The following is a 19,759-nucleotide window of genomic DNA, read 5'->3' as shown; positions in this document are numbered from 1 at the left end:
TCCAGATGGGAACTTTTCCAAAATGACATCAACGTAGCTTATAACGTGTACCAGAGATGTTGTGTCTCATCTAATTTGCATGATAAAGTGTATCTACTCCCCAAAGTCAGAATGTTTTCCGAATGACGTCAACATTGAGATGTTAGCACTTTGGGGTTAAAGTGAACACAATTAAAGCGATCTCCAATGGAGACGCTCTGCGTCTTCGCTTCATCTAGCACTGCAAAGTATCCCACACCACCCGGGGACTTCGCAGAGGTCAAATACCTTCTTATCAGCACACAAACAGGTTCTGCTTGGACAGGCTCAATTAGCCGGCGCTTAGTAGTAGTCCAAGAGCGGGGCCACATTATCTGCACAAGACCTGTATCAGCAGAAGCGCACGGGCGACAGAGGAGCTGGGCTCACAAAGGCCCGATTGTGCCATTTACTTGGAAGGATGTAAGTAAGACAGATAGGAAAATAACTGTGCCTCTGTGGGTGAATGATATTTACAACTGTAAAACAATTGGGTATAGTAATGGATTACGATCAATTGATTATTACAACTAATTCGGGAAGTGATCATTCGTTAATGGCATCTTCAAAAATGTGAGGAACAGTGTAGTGTATTACTCGGCTGCAAGCAGAAATGGTGCTTCCTTATTTGGCCTGAAGGACAACAAGAGTGGGTCCTACAGATAAGGTCTTTGCGAATATTCATAATTTCTAAGATTAAACAGGTTTAACATTCACGATAGTTGGCCTAGACAGTTTTCATAGATCATAGATAGACATCGGATTATTGGGACTTTACTAAAAGAGGGAAATGCTTAATTTAGTCCTGATTATTGTTATTTGTCTTAGGAAAAACCCCACAACTCGCGGGGGATAGGCACTGAGCCCTGTCTAATTAAATCCCCACTAAAATGTTTCTAATTGCCTACATAACTGTTTCAACTGTAAATATACCAAAATTATGATACCAAAACACTTTAAAAGCATTTCAAACTCATATATTAAAAATAAATGGCTTTCTGTTTAATAGCCACTTAGCATGAAAAAAAAAACACAATACATAGGGAAGACTCTCCAGAACTTCTGCTAACAAAGGTGGCTAACGTTACCTCTTTCCTGATTTACAAAGATGTTTAAACAGTCGAGATGTATCACGTCAAAATACTTCCACGACACCAATTACTACTTTGCTGTTAGCCAGGGCTTGGGAACATCTTGTGGCATCTTGTAATATCACAAGAACACAAAAAAAAATGAATAGGTGAGTTTTTTAGCAAATATCTTAGGGTAGGTTCCACAGAAAAATATTTTAATCTGTGAATTTGTGAATAGCCAATCATGACTATGCCGGGGTTCACTGTTCATACAGATTACTGTGACAGCATTAACCTGGTCTACACAGCACAGAAACAGTTCAGAATATTGAAGAATTAGCAATTGAGTGTAACCATAGATAAGGATGGCAAGTTAGTAAAATCAACGTATAAGATATAACGTAAATTTGGAAATGTGGTAGATTAGGCATTTGGTTCTCTCATCTAAATTGCATACTAACTAGGAAAACCTGAAAATGTTCATAAAAACTGGGATCTTTTGTTCTTGGTGGAGGTCTGCGCTGTGGGTGAGACTTATGTTTCCCGTTCAATATAGTTTATTGCACTTTAGACACTATTGACTTATTTGATTAAGAAACATGATGTAATTCCTGAATTGCAAATTTCCTGGGTAACACAACAGTGACCTATGCTGATGGATAATGATGTTAGAGACATGAGTGGAATCATAGCCAGTCACTCAGTGGTGGGAAGCCCGCCTGCTGGCGTTGGATACGCACAGATGGAATTAAATCTGCTTTTTGCCAAGCGTTTCGCTGGCACGTTTCCCCCTGTCGCTGCCCTTTATTAGAAGCGAGGTACGATGCTGTGAATGAGCCGTTGCTAATCACTGAACTACGGAGTGATCCTGTTAATCTCACAACTGGGAGAATCACACTCGCGTTCACGCTTGCGATGAAAATTTCATAAAAGCTTCTGTATGCATTCGCCTGGAGGCCCATGCACGGAACATAAGGTGTACTCGCCGTGTGTTGCGGAGTTAAGGGTGGGCGATATGGGCAAAAAAAAATATTTCGATATTTTTTCAAAAAACTCAATAACGATAATTGACGATATTCTACAAAAAATATTTTAAATCTGCACTTGATTGACAGACCAATTGTGGATAGACAGCGTTTGTGAACAACATCTCTTTTAAATTGCTAAATACAGCTTCTGCAAAACATAATGATATTCTACGACAATATTTAACAATAAAAACAAAGAAAATATGTATGGACTTATATTTATATCATTTAAATGTATCTGCTGTTATTCCATAATGATATGACATTTTGAGCTGCAGTAAGTTCTGGTGCACCCCTGCCAATTACTAGAGCAAAAAGGTGTTAACTACAGCAATCAGAATGAGAAAAAATGTATTTGATATGTGACGTGTGACCAAGTGTCACCCAGCGCGAGAAAAAAAAGACGTTGTCATGACAACACCCATTCTCATACATTGGCCAACGTTTTCAGAATAAAGTTGAATAACAAAACTGCAATTTACCAAAAAGTGCATTTTCCCACTCATTCATCGTTGTGATATGTAGACTTGTGACTTTATTCATGTTTGGGTGAATGCTGGCGCCACACTAATAATAATGTCCCGGGAGTACATGCTAGTTATGAATGATGCGGACTACAAGCGTGTAAACTGAATATTAACCGATCATCCAGGATGTCACGTTTGCCTTACTCGCTTAAGTACTGAGTGTGTGTGTGCGTGAGTGGGTGCGTGCATTTATATTTGTTGGTTCAACTCGGCATCTGTTTTCTGTGTGTGTGTGCGTGTTTAAGCTTTTGTTTAGCGTGTTTGCCTCGTAATCCATATGGCTGGTGGTACAACAGAATTGCTCTTCACGGTGACTGGTTTGGCACATCTAACATGTTATTCTCACCGAAGTCAGTCTTGTCAACTCCAAACCATTTACAGACTACGGACGACGTGGGCTCGCACCCTCCTCCATGAAACGAGGAAGAAACAGCTCCATTGCAGTGCGGAGAGAGTCACGTGACCGGGTCCTGCCCGCTGATTTGGCGAATGATTATCACTTCCTCCTCCTCTGCCGTCAATGCACACTGATTTTTCAGCATTTCCTCATACTTTGCGGCCGTCAGCTGACTCGCTTTTCGAGGCAGTATTAATACTCGATAATGTAAAATGACACATCGTGAAAGCAAGACTGACGATGATATAGATAACTATATATATCGCCCACCTCTATGCGGAGTGCCCATCATAAATAAACAACAGTCACTTGGCCCACTCTACGTAAAGACTGAGCTGTCCTGTGTCTGCTCGGAGCACACACATCTGCTGCCTCCTGCAGCCCCCAAGACAAAAGAGTGCACAAGGAGCCACGTAATTGCAAGCAATCTGTCGAAAATAGGTCATCGATGTCGGCGTCATGCTCCAAATGCACCACGTCCCCAAAATCAATACGCAAGGCGCTATATTTAGTAAGAAGGTCGCAAGGCAGATCTATCGAGGCTGACATCCACGCATGGGCTCTGCTGGAGGTTAAGAAGGCTTATTTTTGGAGCACGTGCCTTGTAAAATGTCTTCTCCACCGAGTTTTGCTCTAGAGGCAGATGTCCCTCGTGATGTCTAAATGTCACATTCTGCCCTGCGTCAAAGTCATAGTGTTCTATAAAGCAAGGTACAGAAATCCCGCGCATATTTGCAGTTCACTATTTTCAAATTCACGTTTTTTTTTTCTGTGCAATCTATTATAATAACTGACCTATTTGAGGTTTTTGGGCCACAATATGCTGCCAAAGTCCTGTCTAAATACGAAAGTAGTCCAGTTTCAAGAGAATATTTTGAAGAGATACATCTCCATAGATAGACAAACTTTACATTTGGGGGAGGAGCCAAGATGGCCTGGGTTGTTAGTGCAAGTTATGGAGCGTATTCGCTGCATGTATGTGTGCACTTTTCAAAACCATCATCCCTGAAGTCATTTCCTTTTCAGGGTAATGTAAGATCCCAACTGCCATTTTGAGTGGACAGCCTTGTGTCATGCAAAGGAGCCATTAGAGATGAGATTAGGCACTGCTACTTGTTGAGCCCATTGTCTACGTGAACTGTGAAGCAAACACAAGCAACCATGCAGAATGTAAATGTATAGATTGGATTTTCACTTTTGGATGCAGCACTTCATCAAAAAGATGCTGAATTACACTTGTCGATCATCATATGCATCTGTGCTTGTGGTATAGGCAACAAAGATGCCACCAAACATAAAAGTAAATTTTCCATGATATGCCCCTTTTAAGGTCTTACATCATCTTCCATGATGCAGGAAGTTGAATATTAACTTAGTTACTGGAAATCAAAAGGTAAGTATGTTACTTGAAGAATGCGACATAAACAACAACAGACAAACCCCATGTTTGTAGGAACAATATCTGTACAAAGGTGTTCTTGGTTTCCGTTCTGTTCCTATGATAGCGACAAAAAAGCAACAAAGCTAAAAATGTTAAAACAGTAGTAAAGTCAAAATTACAGTAAAGATTTGTATGCAAAATACGAGTCCATATAAATAAAACAATCAACTGAAAACAGTAATACCTGAGCATATCTTTTTGTGGTGTGTGACCAAGTATTCTAGTTCACTGCGCACCATTTGCAACCTCGACAATGCATATGTCGGGACCATCGTAAACTGAGGGCCGACCTGTATTTGGTTTATACACACGGTTGGTGCACATAGATTGTAGAGATCACATTTCATCTGACAAATGAAGTACCTTAACCTTTTATGTTAAAAGCTCAGCCTTGTCTGTACTCTACTGCCTTGTCATTACAGATGTGGACATGCATTCGTCACATGCTTTAATGAGTACCCCCTGTCTTCTCCAAGGTGTATTTTTTTCTCTCTACCATTTTTTACAGTGCAAACCTCAGCGGAGTCAACTTTTGTCTTGAGAGCTACCGAGCGCTTTGCCAAGAGCATACCATCACGCCGTGCGGTCAGGAGAGGTTACACATGATCTTTAAGGACCTTTTCTTCTCTGCTTTTGCACATTCCGTCTCCCGCTGAGTTGGCAGTTTTGTTAATTTAAGCCATCATCGCTTGTAGTTTCACAGTGGGAGGGGAAAAAAAAATCCAAGACAAGAGGAAGGAGGCATCAAAACAATCTCATTAATAACCGCGACTAATGTATTCCAGGCAACTCGTGCTACAGAGATGTTCTTTTTTAAGAGGGGTTTCGAGCAGCGGTCCTGGTGTGTGTCGAGGCACGGCTGAATGTACGCAGACTGAACCGTTGAAACTCTTGATAGAGACGATACAGCCCTGCTGTAATCTAGAACATTGGTGTCGACAGGAAGTGAGTATTTCCCGAGCTTCATTGTCGGGGTTTGCTTCATGTCAGGCCCGAAGGAGTTTTGTAAATGATGTTTTGTCAAATCAAGTCGGTTCTGACCTGAAGCACATCTTCTGAATTTTTCTTCATAATTTACAACCAGTTCCCAGATGTCTCAATAACAAACTACCCCATTGATCAAAAATGATAGTACACAACAGCAAATCCACTGCAAAGAAAATTGAACTATCTAGTCAATCAAACTCAGCAAAATGTTGCTTTTCCCTTAGATCTGTTCCCGCTTGATTATAAGTGTGATGGGCATTGTTCTGCATATGTCTGAATTTTCTTTCATGAAACCTGACTGTGGATGTTATGATAAAGAATGACGGACGCACGCATGGCCACCCCACACTGAGGTGATGTGTCACTCTGGCCACCTGACTGAAAAACGTTTGGCTTCAAACCTGATGTCTGATCAAACATCATCCAACACCACTAGACTTATATATAACCAGAGGATCTCCTAAGGGCTTTACAGAATAAACTGTGGGAAAGCGGCTGCAATGACAGCGGAGAGACCTCGGCATGGAGGGGGAGCACATAATTCTTGCCTGAAATCCTCAGTTGCTACTACAATGTCCTGGTAGGAATATCGGGAATGAATAGATACGGATTAGCCTAGCAATTGCTTCTACGCCTTTCATCTACCAAAGTATCCTTTGGATGAACCCACTTCTTTACAAGGGATATAAGAATGGAGAGCCGTGTCGACGCGCACCTTCTCCCTGAAAGCTTAGGAATTCCACCGGAGAGCGACGCGGCCTCGTTAAAGGCAGTAATTTATTTGCTTTGCCGTGGCCCAGAGGGAAGTGAAAAAGTTTTAACAGCCAGAAAATTTGGTAAGTAGTGCATTTATAAAGCCAAGCTGTCCCCTGTAGCGACGGAAATCCTTCACAGCCCCCCACCACCAATCACCACCGCTGCCACCACCCGCCCCCTCAAACAGACTTCCACAATTAAATCAGGTCACTGGAGCCAATCTTGTTGTCCTGCTCAGCATCAAGTGTGCTCATCCTGCTCGATGACTGAGGAAAATGAGTGTGGCCGACACAAAGCAGCAGTGTGTGGGAATATTTCCTATCGCAAACAATAAGACAATCGACGACTGTGTTGAGCGGATGTCTTCAAAATATGTCGGAATCTAAAGAGGCAGAAACTCATTGGAACTAGTAGGAACTCATTGATTTTGCACAAACTAATGATGAAACAACTTCTTGACATCCTTATTACTGAAGCGTAATGTGTTTACATTTGGGTCCATCTGCTCTACACCACTGCAAGCTACAGCCAATAATAAACGTAACGTTGAATTAAAACCTCTCTGTCAGTCTTATTCCTAGATGAACATCTTGAGGAGTAGAACATAGTCTTGAATTGGGCTAAACCCATTTCGATTTTTAAAAGGTGAGAAACCCCATACGAGACGAGGAAGTGAAATAGCTGCTCTTTTAATTGTGTGTATTCAAGGTGACTAACAGAGCACACAGCAAACAAAACAACTGTATATCTCTAGTGGCAATCATGAGTTTCCTTGCGCAAATCATTCACGATCACAGAATCCGTGGCCCGACCAAGGTCGGTGTTGACCACAAAGGATTTGTGATTGGAAATACAAAACAACAAATCAATTTTTTAGAGACCTCCGACAGGCCTTTGCTGAGTTTGAAAGTGAACGAAAAGGCCGGCCTGATTGCCGGTATTCAATATGTGTACCACGCTTGAGTTTAATACAGCAGTAGTATTGGATCTCATTAGACTGGTGTAGGTGTACCCAATACAGTAGCCAGAAAGTACAGTTGAGGTCCAGCAATAGCGTCTGACATCTGGAATGTGACAAGTGTATTGAACAAACTTCAGAAAACAAGGTCTCTGAAGAATATATCGAATTAGCAATGTGTGAAAGGAAATGTGATGAGCCAGTCTTGAGGCTTCTGTGGTGTACAATTCTGAATGGCCTTAGCTTGGCAGCCCAAAAGTATGTCTCCAGCCCATCTGGACGTCAGCACTGAGAGGACTTTATGAAAAACCTGTCAAGAGTCCCACTCCTCAAAAAAAAGAGATCACGAATTCAAAGTGAACGAAGAGTCAAAATGTATTGGAGGTGTGTCTTTCATGATGAATAGAAGCTGCGCTAGAAACTAAGTGCTGGTGTAAGGTCCAGACAGACAGCTCGGCTGGATGAAGACTTACCGTACTCTTGATCAAAACAGGTTATGATCTAATGGTGGCACTTAAAAATGGGATGACAGGATGTAGAAAAAAACACTGTGGTGGCAAACAATCTGCAAATCTCATAATACAAGGAGACATATCGTAACAATAAATTATCCTTTGAGTTACAAACCGATTGTCTACACTGTCTTCTGTATTTCACATCCAATCCAGTTCTGTAAGTGGCGGTAAAAGGAATTTACTAACCCTAACCTAACCCCAGGCCAATAAAAACGTGTGGCAAATGGCCCCCAAGCAACCCTGACTTAGGATATGTCCCTATCATTTGAGTCTTGATTTATTCAAGGATATGCAACAACATGCTTTTGTGCCTACTGTTCATCATCTTCATACAGTGCAAGTAGGAGAAGAAGGTTCAGGGTGTAGGAACTCTAATTGTAATTTAGCTTCAGTTGGACAAGATCACTTTTTGGTTGGCAAAATTTCTGACACATCAGGAATGATCCGATTGAGTGTTGCCAATTGATCTTCGTTACCGCCAAGACGCCAACAAAATAATACGTCTTGAAATTGTCACTGATTAAAAAGTGAGGCGGCCAATTCGCAATTGGGCTCGAAACTTTATTGGCGCCTTGTACACTCTGCTTTACTCGAGAGGTTTTCCGACTTAACCGTTGCTCCCCATCTTTGATCCAGACACATGCTTTATCAATCAGCCTCCCTGAGTCGACAGGGAGGCATGAATTCTTCAACCAGACCAGAGTCCCGGACCTCTGAGAGGGTAAATGGGGATGTTTGGACTAAATCCCGGCTGTGTTGCAGATGCGCATATGGAATAGAACAGTTGTCATGATGGCCTGTCCAGGTTTCATCCAGCAGAACCATCAGTTCTCTGACTTGTCACTTTGCTATTCTCCACTTCGCAAACACCAACCAGACTGTCCGATGTTATCAAGCGTCCTGGTTCTTGGGTCCAGAAGGTGAATCCAGAGTGGGGCCCGGGGGTTCCACATGGAGCCTCTGCTGAGTGATCACGTGTAAAAGGATGTGCTTTTGCAACCCGAGATGTAGAAGATGGTGCGGGGATAACGTGCGACGAGGAGGGCGAGCCTTGCTCTGCTTTATGGAGCAGAACATGACATTTGTGTGGAGGAACATGTGGAAGATGTTAAGGGAGGGCTTAACGGGCCGTGATCTTTTGGGCTGGGGAGGGCGGGTGCGATTCTTGGGGACGACAGGCCACGTTATCACATCAACACATGATGGATGGGCCGTGAAACGGAGCATGATGAAGTATACGTGCACGGGTATAAAACGGTGCACGTACTGTAGCTGCATATGGCACTGCACATGTGCACCGCAAAGGGATTTTCTCCACTCACTTTAAGTTAAAGGATTGGCCTTTCCGTCTTCCCTTATTCTAGCATGCTGTCAAGCTCTGTATGGATGTGTGCAGGATGCAGAACAGACAGTGAAAGACTGATGGACAGAAAAGAAAGAAATAAAAAAAACACCTGGCCATGCTGAAATCTCATCAGACACGAGCAAAAGAAGGCTAGGGAATAAATCCAGGGGCGTCTGTGGACAAAAGGACATGGCTAACTGCTTTGCCTGCTGTCATTCCAGCATCCAATGACACCGTTCTTAGCTGAGTTGTGTCACCAAAAATATGCTGAACCAAAGTCAGATTGCCTGCTCTGGAATTTTAGAGATAAACACTGGCGATAATGAACATCTGTGTAGGCGATTCTTTGTATCCCTCACATGCAACTGAACAACTCCATACAGCAGCTGAAGCGTAGCTAGTCACTATAACACAACGCTGTGTGAAGTAGAGGTGTTCTATTTGTCCCGCTTTTCTATTAGCCCCAAAAAGCCCCACACCACACCACTCCGCTTGCCCGGGCACCACACAACACAGCCTCCTTTGCTTTCCATTACAACAGGCACAGGACAGGATCAACTGAACTGTGCAAGCTTCTCGTCGCATGTGTGAATCTGCCGTAACATTTAACGAGTGGAGCCTCAGCCACTGTTTTTGCGGCTATTCAAAATATGAATTGCCATTGCATGTTGTGGCGATGTCGCAATGTTCAGCCCATCAAATGTACAGAGGCTGTCACATATAGACCAAAAATCGATTTCTGGGTTTAAGCCAGCGGGACAGAGCTTGTAAAGGTGAAGATTCACTATATGCAGTACACACATTTAGTGTTTTATATCAACATTGAACCATATTTACAATGTCATATGTACCACGGCTGAAATAGTGAGATTGTTATTCATTTGGGCGTCTCTCTGACAAACAGCTTGTCGTCCTCACTCTGTGGCATCTGAAGCTCTCCAGCGGCCGCCGAAAGCCACCTCCCCCGAGGCGGGAGGGCACGACCGTCGAGCCAGGGAAGCGGCAAGGATACATCTCATTCAAGTGAGTTGGACCTGGCGAGCGGTTCATTCAATTTAGAAGAATTTTACCCCAAGCTAAATCGATTAGTGCCTACGGTACATATGAAATTGTAAATATGGTTCAACCGTTGTTGTAAAACACTATCACACTTTTTGTATATTCTGCATTTTTATGACTTTGGCGACGGCGGGTTGGCAACTCACTATATCGCTAGTGTAAAATCAGGAAATGGGCATGAGCAACTGAGTTCCTTGCTTGCATCGCTGTCGGACAATAACATGACAGTGACGACACAGCCCCACATTGCCCAGGGTTTTTAGAACATGGTTCTGAAAAGTGGTTTCATTGTAACTGCTCGGCCCCGAAAAAGTCTACTGGAAAAGCGAACACTCTGGGCCAAGCAAGGCCATCTCGGTGTGAACCAGGACAATGGAAAAGCGCCATTAGTGACTGGCATGACATCCATCCATTACCTATAGCGTGTGTCCTCATCAGGGTCACGGATGAGCTGGAGCCTATCCAAGCTGACTTGGCAAGAGAAGTGGGGTTGGAATGCTCGCCAATCAATTACAGGGAACATTTACAAACATGCTCACAATCACACCTATGGACAATTTTGCATCTTTAATGAACCTGACATGCATATTTTTGGGATGAGGGAGGAAGCCGGAGAAAACCCACTAATTCTACACAGGAGGGCCTAATCGAGATTTGAACCCAGAACCCCTCCCCTGAAGCAGACTTGCTAAACACCACAACACCACCACCGATTTGAACTCAAATTAAATGGAATAGGAGTGAGATTTCTGTGTATGAGAGAACAATGAGGTTTAATTTGCATCATATGTTTTGACAAACAACTGTTGGCGCCATCTTAAACAGGACTACTTCCAAAAAGACAGTATCAACCTTGATATAAGACATGAGACATACTTTTACTTGGTCAGAGCTTCAGGTTCTGCTGCCTTTCTGTTGCACCTTTGCTAACTATCATTTATGTTTGTGAGACCGATGTCATTTTTTTTCTTGAAATAAAGCTTTAACTTTATGGGTAAGATGCTTTATTCACTATTATCTGCCAAAAATAAACCAATATATTAAAGTTACTGTACAAGCAGTGATGAACAGGCCCATGATTTGCTTGGCCAATTTTAGATGCCAAATGGACAGACATATTTACACAGTAAGAGATTTGCTGCGTCAATCCAGATAATCCAAATATCAAATAATCCTGTCTCCTCATTTCAAGAATATTTCTCACTCTTGTTTCTCTGTCTATTTTCTGTGTTGGAATGACAGTAGCAACACCTGCATTCCAACATCAGTACGGCAGCGAGGTCACAGTCTCACCAACGATCTGAATACAAACACTGGCTGGCAGATGGTACGCAAAGCCTTCAGCAGCCAAGATGATTGTTGGCTTGCCATCAAACTAACACACACACATGCACGTGCATGCACGCACAAATTCCATGCTAATGAATAGCTTACAATCAAAATGATGTTGACAAAAGCGGATGAAATCATTCATCTCACCTAAGTGTGTTTGTTTTCCCAATCTGAACAATTGCAATTTGTGACAAAGTACTCATCCCATTTCACCAATCACACACACTGCACATGAACTCTTGAGGTCATCCCGCTTAATTTCGTGATATTACCTTTAAAATTAGGTGCACATCGCTCGGCTCATTCACAGGATATAATGTACAAATAAAGCAAACAGACTTTTTAAAAAGAAATTCGGAAAGATTCTTCAGAAAGGGGAAAAGGCCTAGTGATGAGACGAAGAAAAGACTATAATTTACAAGAAAAAGAAAGTTACATTTATTTTAAGAGACAACATCAGCTGTCCTACTTAAAATACAGATTCATTATTAAGAAAAAAACCCAACTTGCTTTCATTTCCATCCTATCTTTGTTCAGTATGATTCTGTGTTATGATGGCAACCAAAACAAAATTACAGAGTATGCTGGACATAAGTAACACAGTAACACACTTCAGGTGTCATTGTCTCCAATTACCCTAAGATGGCACCGGCTCATTGAAGAGAATCTATCGCTGGGCAAACCAACACAGTCAGCATAATAGTTAGTTGTATTTTATTAATAATTAGTTTTACAGAGATGGGCACTTGAACATTTTTTTTTGCTGGTCCGTCAACTGTCTTCTGTTTGTGACCTGGGCATCCATCCATCATCGTCCCTCCGTTGTTATTCATAAAGTAATAATAGTAAAAATTAATTTTAAAAATGTAATACATTCTAAAAAATTAATAAAATAAAACACTCTTTACATAGGTTTGATCCTGAATGGTTGCCGTTAATGTTATACATTAATGGCTACATTATGCCGCCGTCCCTGTGTGAACTATATCTTTGCTGCTGTAACACTGAAAATTTCCCCACTGTGGGATCAATAAAGGCCTTCTTATCTTATCTTATCTTATCAATCGCCCTGCGTCTCCGTCCGTGCACGCTCCTTTAAAGTGCTTCCGGCCTTACATTTCAACGGTCTGTTCCCCCCGCCCAAAAAACAAAATTACACACACAAGACAGGCTGGGCTTGTTTCTGTCAGTTGTCAGTGAAATGGGGGTCCTGTGGTCCATGGAATTATATGTGTTCCCTGGGATGGAAGGACAAACCGTTCCGTTCCTGGGACGAAATGCCCATCTCTGTTGCTTTTATATCTCGCCTTACATGAAACCGGTTCATGGTGCAAACAAAGCTTCCGAGGGAAGCTGAGGAATTTGTCTCTGATCTTTGTTTGTGCAGTGCATAGAAAGTCCTAAAGGTTACGTTTCATTTGCATTTTGTCATCTCGCAGAACAAAAGACAATCATCCAGTCAACAGCATGGTTACCTTCCAACCCCCATAAGTCCTTCATGTGCTCCGTTAGTCGATTAGAGGTGCCATTATAAGACAGCGGCACCCGGGGAAATAAAGGCAAGCGGTGTGGAATTGCAAAGGCTGCGGTGTTGATTCCTTCCTTGAAATCTTCTCCAGACGGAGTGATTTCCATAATTGGGATTCCGACGGCAAATTAGAGGTGCTTATTAAGGGCCTTCACCTCCTCTTTTCTGTACTACAAGTTCAATCTGAATGACCATTTTACACGCCAATGCATTGACTGTCTTCCTCAGCATTGTATCTTATCTCTGGCGGTGTCAAAAGGATCCATGACCTACACTATTCCATCTGGAACGCATTGACGGCCTTGAGATTTCATTGTACCCTGCAGAGATTCAAGACACGGTGTGCCGTGTACCAAGCGCAGTGAAGCAGTACCAGGACGTCACACCCTCTGTGGTTTATTCTAGGTGCAGTGTTGGTTTCTCTGTGTGCTTTGTATTGGCATCAAATCTATACATTGATTATTTTTAATAATCATCAACATTTCCAGTAATTTCTCAGAAACCCCTTCAAATTAGTAAACATATTAATAACAATTAGAATAAATGTGCGTTCAGTTTCAGTATCCATGCATGCTGGTGTTTCATGTCTTCCACTTGAGACGTGCATGGAAATAGCAATGGCAAATAGCAAAAAATGAAAATCGGATAGTCATTCGATCACAATTGGGTACTTGGCTCTGCAGTGCAAATACAAATTATGAGGATTATCGATTTTAGCTCTTCACACATTAATTTCAAGGGTGAAAATTGAGTAATTTTGCGGTCATTTCTTCAATGTTTACTGCTGCCGAGGAAGATTATCTCAAATCTTGCCCATACGGCGAGCCACACACACTGACACTCCGACTCTCGGGACCCTTGAACGCACAATAGCAGGGACTGAGATGCTCAGATTTCAGTTGAAAAGCACACATGGGCATTGTTACGATTGCAATTCCCTCCATGAACATGGCTGGCTTTGTACCGGCGTGAAGGAAAGGCTGTTGGCTCTGGAGAAAAAGCGAGAGAGAGCTGCGAGTGCAAACACAAGCCCATGTGTCTATGCAACACGCCATCCCCTAGAGGCTGGTGGGTGAAATAAGATCTCCCTTTTTCAGGGCCATCTTTGCCCCTGAAAGCCGCCGCTGTGGTTCCTCCACTCCGAAAAGGAAATCTAATATCACTTGCAAGGCAATCACTGAGGGAAGGTCCCAGCAATTTGTTGTAAGCACCCCACCTTGTATATCAATGTTTTGACAGATATCCTGACAACATAATTATTTGCCAGGGATCCAGCCGAGACTTTAATTGTAACACCCATAATTGTATGTTAAGCTGCGGGAATGTCAGGACAAAGCGCCGGCTGTTGGGGTTATAAATATTACAGTACAAATAGTCGCTTTCATCTGGGCCGCTTTGTGCGGTCGCTGCGGCTCCGTAATCCGGCTATGAAAGAGGATCTCTCCGGAGCCCCGTGCGGGCACCTCTCTCAAATCAATTCATTATGCCGCAATATTCGGCGGGCGACGGCACATCTCGCCTGGATCAATTCATTACGCAGAACGCTGCGGTTTAAGAGGCGGCGGCCGACCGCAGTTTGAAGCGGCGAGATCGGCTTTCGGGATGTTGGGGAAGACGGCGGAGTGCACCGAACACGAGAAAAAACAGGGAACACTTATCATTTGAGGCCCGTTCTATGGCAGAAGCACTGTGCCGAGGCTCATGACTTTTGTATAAAGGCTCTATTCCACTCATCTCTACTCAGACCGGCTGCGCTCGCAGATAATGCATTTTTCCTCATGAAGCTTTAATCAAATGGAGCGTTATGTGAGTGCCAAGACACGGCAATGGCGTGGTTGGTCAAAGTACGTTGGTGTAAGGGATATCTGTCTCTAGGAGTGTCGGTTTGCTTAAGCGGGGCACACACACACACGCACACACACCGTTAATCAGGTCAAAAATAAGTATTCCGCCCATTACGATCAAGAAAAAATGATTGATCAATATCCCGGGACATATTGTACTAGACTTCTGAGGAGCCACTTTGTATACATGACATTAAAAAAGAAATCAAATATACTGAAAAAATAAATCAGATTTCAAATAAACCCAAAGCATACATCAGTATTATACTGCATATATATAAAATGGAAATCATATTTAATTTGAGCCACATTCCTCCTTTCTCATCAACGTCTAAAGGGTCTCAAATCACTTGGTTGCGGCTTCCTGCTATAATTTTTACGCTGAGTACACACATAGCGATAATTCGGTCAAATTTGAGCACGTGAGCCAAATAATGATAATGATGCATCTGTTTTATATAGTGCTTTTTGGGACACTCAAAGACGCTTCACAGTGTATACATTATTCATGCACTCACACATTCACGCTCTGGTGGTGGTAAACAGTAGCCACAGCTGCTCTGGGGTAAACTGACGGAAGCATGGCTGCCAGCGTGGGCGACGGCAAGGAGTCTTGCCCAAGGACACAACGACATATGACTCGGACAGCTAACCCTTTGGTAAGTGGACAACCTGCTCTACCCCCTGAGCCACGGTCGCCCCAAAAGACCAAATTATCGGATGTCTCTATAAAAAGATTATCCTGAGCCATCATTCTGTAGTGGGGTGTGTGATGAGAGGGATTTGTTCTCCCTGATCTATACGATAGTATACTATTGAGTTAAATTGATCTGCTAGGAAAACAATCGGGGCCGACAAATGTTAAAGCTGTTCAATAATGATGATTAATCCTGGGACATGAATTGCGACTGAGACAGTGGTAGGTGCTTTCAACGGAAATGGGTGCAGTGAATCTCAGGTTTTTGACATTGCACTCCAGTTGTAGCTTTCCACAATCACCTAATGATGGGGCATACATAAATTAAGATTTTCTCTTAAACCAAGGTATAAAAGTACAGGGTGACACAAACTTTTTAATAATCCAATAAAACCAAGACTGATGGAAGAAAAATAGTTTATTCATATACAAATTGCACTTAACTATTTGCACTTTGGAACTTTAGACTGTTGATTTTATGTGATGGATGTCTTGTTTAGATGTCTTGTCTATGTTTTATGTTACCTGCCAAGGGACTACAAATGTACATTTGCTGTATGCTAACTTCGGCACATTTATGCAGGTATTGTACCAGTGTTCATTAACGTGCATTGTCCGTTTCAAATAAACAATACAAAATTTTAACAAATGGAAAAAAAAAACCATTTGGTTTTGGGGAGGAGACTCACGATTGCAATCAAGCTAACAAGATGGTGGAGGTATCTTCATGCATGTGGTGTGCTGCGTTGGTCATTTCTAGTACACAATACACCATAAGAGGAGTAAGCACACACTTATTTCAATGTCATGAGAGCGGTCTCGCACGCTTTAAAAATCATGATATGTGTAACCCAGTTGCGTGTGGACTCTGCTGATTGAGCATGTTCGGCATTGTGAGGATACGAAATTGGATCAACGTGTTGTCTCTGCTGAGCGGAAAACAATTACTTGTATAATCCAATTTAGCACCAAAAGAGCAGCGTGACAAAATGCAACCCCAGAGACGTTGAAATCCGCAACATGGAGTGACTTACACGGAGGTCAAAAAAACAAGCAGACCGACGTAATTACGCTGGGATGCCGACTCATTGCGGCGGAGCAGATTGAGTATCCTCATGTGTGCTGGCATGGGCCTGTACTCCTCAAAAAGCTTGTCCCTGTTAGCATAGCAGTCAGGATGATTACACAGTTTGGTGGAGCTATTGCTATAAATCAAGAATGACACTAAATTGTGTGTAATCCAAGTACTTTGGGTGTTATGGTAAAATCTTAAAATCATGGTTCAGTACCTTGGTTTAGAGGTCACCATTCAGCTCATATTCCATACAGGAACGGAAGAAAATGCAAAACATCACAATTTTTGTGCGTAAACAGGAACAGATTTAAGGACGTTTTCAATTAAAATATTTAAATGTCAATGATATATAAAGGGTTCATTCTTTTCTGTTTAGGAAAGTAGAACATCAATCAAGAGTTTGAAAAATGGCAAAATAATGATGAATAAGGTCAAAAGCATATCGCGCTAGTCACAATGACCACTAGATAGATTCCACATGTGGAACACATACCATCTCGGTACCATACTTGACATTCTGTACTGAACAGTCCAAAAGTACCATTTAACTAGGACTGACATGTTCACTTGGTACTTTAAAAGCTCTTGTTTGCTTTTTCTTTTTCAAAAGTTATGGAGGTTGCACGCATTACAGTTTCCCTCACAGTCAGTACACACACATACATACATACATACACACACGCAAACGTGTTGGGGGATGTGTTGTAATTACAAGGCAGGAACACAGTCATCACGAGTGCAGGTGGGTGGTTTGTCGAGTTGGGCGGGATACGTGCGGGTGACATGCCGTCATGCTGTTTCCAGCTAGCGAGGCCTAACGGCACATTAAAGAGTCGCCACCACCTGCCTCGGCGTAGATAGGATAGGACGCTGAGTATAGCGCACTGGTTCCATCGACGTTTTGAGACAACCAATCAATGTGCCTGTGAGAGGGCTTCCAGTTGGGAAGGGAAAATGAAGGCCATTTGAAAAAGTAGTGTCTTTGTCAGCAGTGATGGAAGGAGATGAGCACAGACGCCATTTCTACTCCAGTCAGGAGATGTTAAACGTGCAGCCTCTGTGGGTTAGTACAATAGCTTGAAAGGATTTGGTGTACAAAGGATTTTTTTGCACTGGCAGTGTAGTGGTACATGCTTTTTGTTCATATTGCATTACTTGTCTTTGCTGGGATGGACTACATCCTAGGGATGTGCGTGTGTAGTCCATTTTAAACACCCACTTGAGTCACCAAATATGGTTTGGTTGACCAAAAATTCAATTCAAACCCATTTCACATCATCATATTGGCAAGTGCAGTGAAACATTCCATTTGTTGGAATAAAGGCTCTGTGGGAAAGATAAAAATCTTGGTGACTTTCCACCTAACGGTTCAGTTCAGTTCTGTTCAGTTTATTACAGTTTGGAAGGATGAAACCCTGATCTTCCTTGTGTTTGCAGCGGTCGTGGTGTGGAGGCAGTGTGTGGGGATCCTGGCATCAACTATGTAAATAGCATAAGACAGTAACACCAAAGGACAACTACGGACAGTCAGGACATCTATAATTAGGCTTAATTTCTTGCTATATGGTAAATCTTCCCATTCCCTTCGTATTGCTATAGAACTGACCAACTCTGACAACCAATCAACAGACTGAACCATGAGTCTAGCTCATCCCTTTGGGCACACTACCACTTCTCACCATGAATCGATGATCAATTTCATCGATAATTGTTTTACTATTCAATTAATAGCTAAGAGGCCTTGTTTGAAGGAAAATTGTCCAAATCCTTATAATTTCAGCCTCTCAACAGTAAACATTCCCAGATTTTTGTAGTCCTCCATGAATGCTGACTTGTTATCTTTGTGATGAATCAAATAATTTGCAAACATCTGCTTACACAACCAACATTTCCGCTGATTTCCTGACCAAACTAGTAACTGAATCTTAATTCATGTGTTTGTGCATTTTCATCTATGAATGACCTGGACTATCTTTCTATTTTAAAAATCGAATGTAGTCTTTGAAGACAAAAGTAGGCAGACCCCTGTCCTAGGCTATGGAGGTGGTATTAATACGTTTCTTATTAGGAAGAAGCTAAATTGGGAAGCATTGTGGCAGCAGAGGTCTGGGAGACCCAAGACATGTCTGTGGTCCATGTCATTTTTTTCATTGTTATCCACCATTTTGTGTCGAAGCTCAACACTAGTCTCACAGAAAGTGGATGAAATTAACGCAAATTACAGAACTAAAAGCTGCATGTATATTTAACACAGAGTGTGAATGGGCGTTGAGCGTTGCAATTAAGATGTACTAGACCATCCAAAAACTACTCTAAAGCTAGCAGACAGTAAACATGGGCTTGAAGACAGAGCAAATTAAGGCGTACCTCGACAAACGGTCCCGTTCTGCGCTGCCTCGTTGCCAGCCTTGCACATGCAACGTCCGATGGGTACCATCCATTCTCCGTCACCATTGCAATACAGCTTAATCGGCACGTCCACTTCCTCCGCGTTGGGAATGCAAACCCCCCGTGCCGCCACCAGCGAGGTGCTCTCCGCCCCGGAGAGGGTCTCCTGAAACAGTGCCCCGTTGGTGATGATGCCAGCGCACTTCCGGTAGAAGACGCGGACAGCTATGAGGGACATGCAGCCGCCGTAGTCCTGGAAGGCCAGGTAGAAGCCGTTTCTCGACACGGGGCCGAAGCTGCGGACCTCGGTGTTGATCTTCATCACCCTGCCGCCCAGGTCCACCTGGGAGAAGCTCTCGTCAGCCGCTATGGTGTCCACCTTGATCCAGGGGTTCTCCATCCAGGCCGGCGAGGTTCTGGTGGCCGTGTCAGCGTCTGACTCATAGTAGTAGAGGTTGAACGTCTCTTTGCAAGAGCCGGGAACGTTGGGGATGCTGCTGCAGTCCCTCACGGAGAACTTCATCTCCACGTGAATCCTCTGCGCGCCACGCCGCCGGATGTACTTTGTGCGCACCCAGTTGTTCTGGTTGTTGTCGAAAACATTGCACACCTGATAGGTCCGAATGGTGTTCATGTTTTCGTCGTAACCGCTCACCTCCTCCCACTGTCAGAGAGACATAAAGGCAACATTAGCTTGTTCTTTCTCGACTTCTGGCTAACAAAGATTGGCTGTTGTCCATGGCCATTCCTTTTAACAGTTTTAAATCTTAAGTCTCAAAATTGTATGGCTG

General features: G+C 42.9%; 1 protein-coding gene across 7 annotated transcripts in view; it reads right to left on the bottom strand.

Annotated features, from left to right (window-relative positions):
- Window positions 1-19,759, bottom strand: part of ephb2b (eph receptor B2b) — a 174,452-nt gene that overhangs the window by 65,068 nt on the left and 89,625 nt on the right. For 6 of the 7 annotated variants that reach the window (XM_086040181.1, XM_086040183.1, XM_086040185.1 and 3 more), the window contains exon 3: window positions 18,948-19,632. In XM_086040181.1, coding sequence (XP_085896307.1) covers window positions 18,948-19,632 — 685 coding nt within the window. The remainder of the gene's footprint in view (window positions 1-18,947; window positions 19,633-19,759) is intronic. The other variant, XM_086040188.1, reaches the window with a different exon arrangement.

Source organism: Filicampus tigris, chromosome 9 (assembly GCF_054856515.1).
Source record: "Filicampus tigris isolate MCC_2025a chromosome 9, RoL_Ftig_1.0, whole genome shotgun sequence".
NCBI lineage: Eukaryota > Metazoa > Chordata > Actinopteri > Syngnathiformes > Syngnathidae > Filicampus > Filicampus tigris.
This window is presented reverse-complemented; position numbering and strand designations above follow the sequence as displayed.